This window comes from Colobus angolensis, unplaced genomic scaffold (assembly GCF_000951035.1).
Source record: "Colobus angolensis palliatus isolate OR3802 unplaced genomic scaffold, Cang.pa_1.0 Scaffold51, whole genome shotgun sequence".
Lineage (NCBI taxonomy): Eukaryota > Metazoa > Chordata > Mammalia > Primates > Cercopithecidae > Colobus > Colobus angolensis.
Window position 1 is genome coordinate 14,433,392 of NW_012118599.1, and position 7,955 is coordinate 14,441,346.

Consider the following 7,955-nt stretch of genomic DNA (forward strand, 5'->3'; position numbering starts at 1 on the left):
CCTCAGTCTCCTGAGTAGCTGGGATTACAGGTGTGCAACATCACGCCTGACTTTTTGTATTTTTAGTAGAGACGAGGTTTTGCCACACTGGCCAGGCTGGTCTCGAACTCCTGACCTCAGGTGATCCGCCTGCCTTGGCCTCCCGAAGTGCTGGGATTATAGGTGTGAGCCACCGCACCCGGGCACATTTCCATTTTCTTACTGTGATCCCTCCTGAGTTCAGCTCCTCCCTTGAAGAAATCTTTGTTCTTAAAGAAAGGGTATGCATGTTAGAAAATCCAATAGGACTGGCTACATGAAATGCCTTAAGAGTTACAGGACTCTTGATGGGCACTATGATTTCATTAATCCAGTGGGTCCCCTATACATAGCTTATTGTTAACAAAAACAATATCTGAACTCTTTCCAGGGAGTAGGCAGTTGAAAAAATATGGGTTTTGAACCCATAAATATCTAGATATGAATCCTACCTCCTCCTCTTATGAGCTTTTTTACACAAATTAACATCTCTGATCAGGCCTCAGTTTCCCTATTGGTAAACTAGAGACAATATGTTACATGTAAGTGGTAGAGATGTGTGACTATATGTAAACGCTGGCAAGTACACAAATGCTAGCTCTGTTGGCTTACTGCAGTCTGCATGGCATTCTAAGTGGTGGTGGTTTTAGTTGCAGCAATGAGAACAGTAATAGCCAGCATTTATTAGGAATATATTGCTCTAAGTGCTTTACATGGATTGAGTTCTGACATAAGTCATATAAAGTAGGTACTAACCAACTTAAAGGTGCAGAATCTGAGGTCCAGAGAATAAGGGGACAGCACTTGGGGCTGCTGGATGTGGTAGTACACTCTGTATCCTGTGCAAGGGAACTCAGTTGAGGTAGGGCTGAAATTTGACTACCCACTATTTGGATAGCTGTGTGTCTTAGCACCAGGATGTACCAGCTCAGAGGACATAGCTTTCCCTGAATTATAAGGGGCTCTCTGCTGCTAAGTAGTGTGACCACACTGCCAGAATTCTGAAAATGTACAAAAGCACTGTATGGGCCAGCAGCAGTGCTTCTGTTGCTGGTTTTTTTTTTTTTGCTGGGGTCTTGCTCTGTCATCTAGGATGGAGTGCAGTTGTGCAATCTTGGCTCACTGCAATGTCCACCTCCTGGGTTCAAGTGATTCTCCTGTCTCACCCTCCTGAGTAGCTAGGATTACAGGCGTGTGACACCGTGCCCAGCTAATTTTTTGTACTTTCAGTAGAGATACGGTTTCACCACGTTGGCAAGGTTGCTCTCAAACTCCTGACCTCAAGTGATCTGGGGTGAGCCTTGCAAAGTGTTGGGATTACAGGCATGAGCCACCACCACCTGACCAGTTGCTGGTGTTTTTCTCTCTTTACAGATTAAAAGCACAGACAGGTTAAAATACTGACCTCAGCCACAAAGCAAAATAAGAGTCAGAGGATGTCTCGACAACAAGGTCAAGTCTCTCAACTAGGTTCCTAAATATTTTCTTTTTGAGGTTTCTCATAAAAGAATTCTACTCAGAAGGGGTAAGGAAATCATATAACTCCTTCCTGTCTGCCACTACACTGCTCACCAAATCTAAGGTAAAGTTACATAGTATGACATAGAAGTCCAAACTACAAAATACCCACCAATAAATGAAACATGTCAATATCTAATATGCATGGAAGTTCTTCATGGCTGTCATTAGGCACCAATGCTAGAGATTTAAAGAAAAATACATTAGGATATTTCATATGCCAACATATGTTAAAATGCTTATAATCTGCTTTAAATTTATCTTCTTGTGAGATACGTGAGAATTTATATATATAAGAACCAGTACTACTAAATATTTAATTCATTATTGAGAGAAGCTGTACCACTAAAAACAAAATTTCAGAGGAGAAATTAACATAACATGTTATAAATGTATTAATACTCACATGCAAAAAGTTTACAAAAATGTCCTTGCACCACTGAAAGTGATGCCACTGTCCAGTGTGCTGCAGCAAATCTCGTCAATGACCTAAGACAGTCATCCTAAAATAAAGAAACCAGTACAATTAACAAAAAAACCAACATGCAAAGCATTTCTCTTTCAGGAATGCTAGTTCAGAGCACAGCTGGATGCACAATGAAACTGCTCTAGATGGTATGGAACTAAATCTACGACATCTCCATGACATGCCTCTAACACAGGATAAATGGAATGGGAAATGTCTAAGTGTAATGCTGAATAAACGAAATCTATCCCTTTGCCACCATGTTGCTGGTTTTCTCTGAAAAAGAAAAGAATATAGAATATATGCATCAGACTGAAAGCAAGGGACACTCCCAAGATGCGGATGCAGGCTGAGAGCAGTGGCTCACGCCTGTAATCCCAATACTTTGGGAGGCCGAGATGGGCAGATCACCTGAGGTCAGGAGTTTGAGACCAGCCTGTCCAACATGGAGAAACCCTGTCTGTACTAAAAATAAATTAGTCAGGCATGGTGGCGGGTGCCTGTAGTCTCAGTTATTCAAGAGGCTGAGGTAGGAGAATCGCTTGAACCCTGGAGGGAGAGGTTGCAGTGAGCTGAGATCACACTACTGCACTCCAACCTGGAAAACAGAGCAAGATTCTATCTCAAAAAACAAATAAACAAGCCAAGATGCGGATGCAGTATTTCTATGTTTATTCTAAAGAGATACTCTAAAATGTGTATTTCTTATGTTTATCCTGAAGAGATACTCTAAAATGTGGATACTCTTTCTTAAAATGTAAAGTATCCTAAAGAGATACTCCAAATATTGGGGAAACTGTCCAAGAAGATGGTGGCACAAATGAGGGTGCCCGCAGCTATTAGAAACTGTTATGAGGACTAAATAAGCAGTAATAAGAAAACTCTTGATTTAAAGAATACCGCAGAAACAAAGCTACATGTGAGTACCAACTGAAATCAAGAATAAATATGCTAATGGAAAAAGATGGAATGTGATAAGTAGATGACTTTATTCTTCCTGCTTGTTTTTTCATTTTCCAAATTTTCTGTAATGTTTGGTTCAATAAATATTGAGGTCCTACTATATACATTAGGTCCTGGTTCTGAAGATCTTCAAATAAAACCCATTCTCCCTCTTCTGCTCTCAAAGAGCTTAAAGCCCTGGGGGTGGGAAAGGAAGAAAGTCGGAAGGAGACAGGCGTCACAGATGAGAGATCTCTAACTCACAGTACATGGCTCAGAGGGCTTTCTAAAGGAAGGGAAAGCTTGAACAGCATCTGAAAGAGTAGCAGTCTGCTTAGGGTACTCTAGGCAGAGGAAATGGAATGTGCAAAGGCGTGGGAACTAGCACTGAGGAACCGGCAGTGATTCTACAAGTCTAGACCACAGGGCTGGGAACTGGCAGGAGGTGATAATGGAGAAACAGGTTAAGTTTGTAAACGTATGAAGAATATGATCAGGATTGCTTTTGAGGAGCCCCTCTGATAATGTATTAGAGAAGGGTGAGATTCTGGGTAAAAACTGCTACAATAATCTAGGCAAGAAATGATGTGGGGCTGAACCAAACAAGTAGCAGAAGGCATGGTGAGAATTTGTCAGACTGCTGGCCAAGTGAATGGGAATGCCCAGGCTAAATAATGTATCTAGGCCGGGAACAGTGGGTCATGCCTGCAATCCCAGCATTTTGGGAGGCTGAGATGGACAGATCACCTGAGATCAGGAGTTTGACACCAGCCTGGCCAACATGGTAAAACTCCATCTCTACTAAAAATACAAAAATTAGTTGGGCGTGGTGGTGTGCACCTGTAATCCCAGCTACTCGGGAGGCTGAGACAGGAGAGTTGTTTGAACCTAGGAAGCAGAGGTTGCAGTGAGCCACGATCGTGCCATTGCACTCCAGTCTGAGTGACAGGGCAAGACTCCATATCAAAAAAAACAAAAACAAAAACAAAAAAAAAAACACTTCAATTTTCTGGTTTCTCCTGGATGAATAGTGGTGAAATTAACTAAAACAGGGACTATAGGAAGAAAAATTAATTTGGATCGTTGAATTTTAGGTACCTGTAGGAGATCCAGGTGAAAAATAAAGCAGGCAGAGAAGACCTAGGCCTAAGATAAAGATCTGGGTTGGAGATACACAGGTGGGGATCATTTGGATATAACTGAAATCAGAGGCATAGATGGGGCTGATCAGGGAAGAGTATTAGATGGCAGAACTCTGAAGGTTTAAAAATGACAACTGCAGGATGGAGGAGGGAGAGGAGGCTGAGAGGCTGCAGCCACAGATGTAGAAAGCAAGCCAGGAGTGCCACAGAAATTAAGAGAAAAAATGAGTTTCAGAACGAAGAAGGAATGGAGAGAAATAAGTTTCAGAACGAGCAATTAAGTAGAGGTTTCAAAGAAAAGGGCTAAAAAATGCCCACACAAAATGATAATTAGGAGATCATTTGGTGAACTTGGAAAGAGATATTTCATGGAAGTGAGAAAGTGTTAGAAGTGGAGCCCAATTGCAGGAGTTGAAATATGAATGGTTAACAATAAAGTGGAGCTAGAATATACATTCTTCTTCTTTTTTTTTTTTTAAGATAGGATCTTGCTCTGTTGCATAGGCTAGAGTACAGGGGCACGATCATGGCTCACTGCAGCCTCGACCTCCCCAGCTCCAGCGATCTTCCCAACTCAGCCTCCTAAGTAGTTGGGACCACAGGAACATGCTATGCCACCACTCCTCGCCAATTTTAAAATTTGAGTAGAGATCAGGTCTCACTATATTGCCCAGGCTGCAATATTCTCTTTTTTGGAGATGGAGCTTCACTTTTATTGCCCAGGCTGGAGTGTAATGGCGCAATCTCAGCTCACTGCAACCTCCGCCTCCCAGGTTCAAGCAATTCTCCTGCCTCAGTCTCCTGAGTAGCTGGGACTACAGGCATGCACCACCACACCTGGCTAATTTTGTATTTTTAGAAGAGACAAGGTTTCTCCACGTTGGTCAGGCTGGTCTCAAACTCCCGACCTCAGGTGATCCTCCCACCTTGGCTTCCCAAAGTGCTGGCACAAGCCACCGCACCTGGCCTCCTGAAGTTTATTTAAAAGATTAAACCACAAACGTTACTTCTTTAATATCCTTACAGAAAGTGGGTTTTTACTACGAAAGAAGTGAATGTAGTAAGTAACTACTGCAGGTCCGTAAGATTAAAAGAAGCAGAACCATCTAATTTCCATGCCCCCCTTTCAGGAACTGAATAAACTGAGAACTTACCAGTCTGCAAGGTAAAGGACCAAACAATGGTTTATCTTCATCACTCAAAATTCTTTCTACAGATTAAAGATGGTTAAAATGGTAAATGTTATGTTATGTATATTTTAATACAATTTTTTAAAAAAGGTTAAAAAACCCCCAATTCTACAGAAAGTACAATATTGTCAAGTTTCAGAATCTTCAAAGTCATTTCACAAGAATTACATTTGGTTACAAAGTAAAAATGAACAGTACATTCCTTCAACTGACAAGAAGCTATAATCACCACCAAGAGTTCTCTTGTTGCTGTGGTTAATTTATGAACTATCAATCTAGTATTTTGTCAGTACGCTACATTTCTTGCTTCTAAGTCTTTTTATTATTTCTTCAAGTTGTTACCCACTTTAAACATTTCATTTAAAAACAAGATTCTACACCTAATTCATATCAACAAATGCTAGTGACGTACAGAGAAACAGCTGTCAATCCCTCACCTATGCTTTGGATGGTGTATGCACAGCTACCCCAACACATTATGGGAACACGAGGATCCTCTTCATTGGGATGAACCTTTAGTCCCACCTTGTAGGTAGCAGTTCCAAACGTCGTTAGCATTTCTTTTATGCTCTCAGAATAAGGGTTCCTGAAGTAAACATGTAGAAAAGTAGCTCAGAGTCATATACCAAGAAGTATCACAGAAAATGTGCACATATCAAATGGTTCAGTTTCTTAACAGCTCTTTGCTACATTGAAATTGAACCACTTAACATATATCCAGAGATAATTGTATGCAAAGTGATCAGAGATAATGCAAACTGCCCCTGCCCAAGAGGAGTCAGACTCTTTGATTTAGCAGGGGTGAGGCACAGGGCTGAAAACAGGGTGCTGGGCAAAAGCCTACATACTACACAGTGAGATCCTTGACCCTGTTTCCCATCCTGAGAACAGCAGCAATGTATACCCACTGCCAGAGATTAGCTTTTCCAGTGAACAATCCTCAGGCGAAAGTTGTTTTTACACACTGACATTTGGGGGTCACCAAGTAAAAGACTGGAGGTGTCCTGATCACCTGACTGTGAGGCTTACAAGTCAGCAAGCTCCACCTGTCCACCAGGTATCCTTATGCTTAGTTATCCAAGGACTAATAAACATTTAAGGAAAGCATCAAAGAGATAAACCAAAACAACGAAGCAGAGAAACAGAACTCGGGGAAAACAGAGACAACATCGAAAGCAAAAAACTCATAAGACAATTAGGGTATCAGTTCAATAGGGGCAACAGTGAGCTAACAGAACTACCTCAAAGAACAAAATCCAAGAGAAAATTATTTAAGAAACAACATAAAAACTTCTCAGAAATGAAGGACATGAATGTTCAGATTCAATAGGTTTATTGAATGCCTAGCAAAATGAATAAAAAGAGTCATATACCAAGAAATATCATAAAAAATTTCAGAACACTGAAGAGATAAAGAGAATATCTTACAGTTTTCAGAAGTAACAGAGTTACAAGCCCGGGTGCGGTGGCTCATGCATGTAATCCTAGCATTTCGGGAGGCCAAGATGGGTGAATCACTTGAGGTCAGGAGTTTGAGACCAGCCTGGCCAACATGGTGAAACCCTGTCTTTACTAAAAATACAAAAAATGAGTGGGGCATGGTGGCGCGTGCCTGTAGTCCCTGCTACTTGGGAGGCTGAGGCACGAGAATCCCTCGAACTTGGGTGGCAGAGGTTGCAGTGAGCTGAGACTGTGCCACTGCACTCCATCCTGGGTGACAAGAATGATACTCTGTCTCAAAAAAGAAGAAGAAAAAAAAAATAAAAAGAAGTAATAGAGTTATAAAGGAACTAGGTTTGGTGGCTCACACCTGTGATCCCAACTGCTCAGGAGGCTGAGGTGGAAGGATCACCTGAGCCCAGGAGTTCAAGGCCAACCTGGACAACATAGAACTCGTCTCTAAAAAAGTTAAAAAAAAAAAAAAAGGTGGCTGGGTGCAGTGGCTGACACTTGTAATTGCAGCACTTTGGGAGGCTGAGGGGGGCGGATCATCTGAGGTCAGGAGTTTGAGACCAGTCTGGCCAGCATGGTGTGAAACCCCGTCTCTACTAAAAATACAAAAATTAGGCAGGTGGCCAGGGGCGGTGGCTCACTCCTGTAATCGCAGCACTTTGGGAGGCCGAGATGGGCAGATCACGAGGTCAGCAGATCGAGACGAGACCATCCTGGCTAACACGGTGAAACCCTGTCTCCACTAAAAATACAAAAAATTAGCCAGGCGAGGTGGCGGCGCCTGTAGTCCCAGCTACTACGGAGGCTGAGGCAGGAGAATGGTGTGAACCCAGGAGGCGGAGGTTGCATGAACTGAGATTGTGCCACTGCACTCCAGCCTGGGTGACAGAGTAAGAAACTGTCTCAAAAAAACAAAAACGAAAACAAAAATTTACAAAGGAACAGGAATTAGAATGGGATTAATTTCTCAATGGATATAGAATTTAGTAAAATAATGCCTTCAAAATCTAGACGAAAAGTTACTTCTAACCTAGATTCTATACCCAAACTATCAATTGAGCATATGAATAAAATAAACATATTTTCAAACATGAAAATATACCATCCAGGTATCCTTTCTTAGGAATCTGCAAAAAGAGCAAGTACTTAAGAAAGAGGAAGATACTCAATCCATAAAATAAGAGGAGCAGGACCAAGAGAAGTGATAGCTGTGCCCCCTCCTGCCTG

General features: G+C 41.8%; 1 protein-coding gene across 1 annotated transcript in view; it reads right to left on the reverse strand.

The window, feature by feature from the left end:
* The window catches only part of UBR2 (ubiquitin protein ligase E3 component n-recognin 2), a 135,872-nt gene that overhangs the window by 13,091 nt on the left and 114,826 nt on the right, over positions 1–7,955 (reverse strand). The window contains exons 33-36 of the mRNA XM_011960442.1: positions 5,714–5,862; positions 5,241–5,296; positions 1,943–2,039; positions 1,649–1,716 (exon numbers count right to left, since the gene is read on the reverse strand). Of these exons, the coding sequence (XP_011815832.1) occupies positions 1,649–1,716; positions 1,943–2,039; positions 5,241–5,296; positions 5,714–5,862 (370 nt within the window). The remainder of the gene's footprint in view (positions 1–1,648; positions 1,717–1,942; positions 2,040–5,240; positions 5,297–5,713; positions 5,863–7,955) is intronic.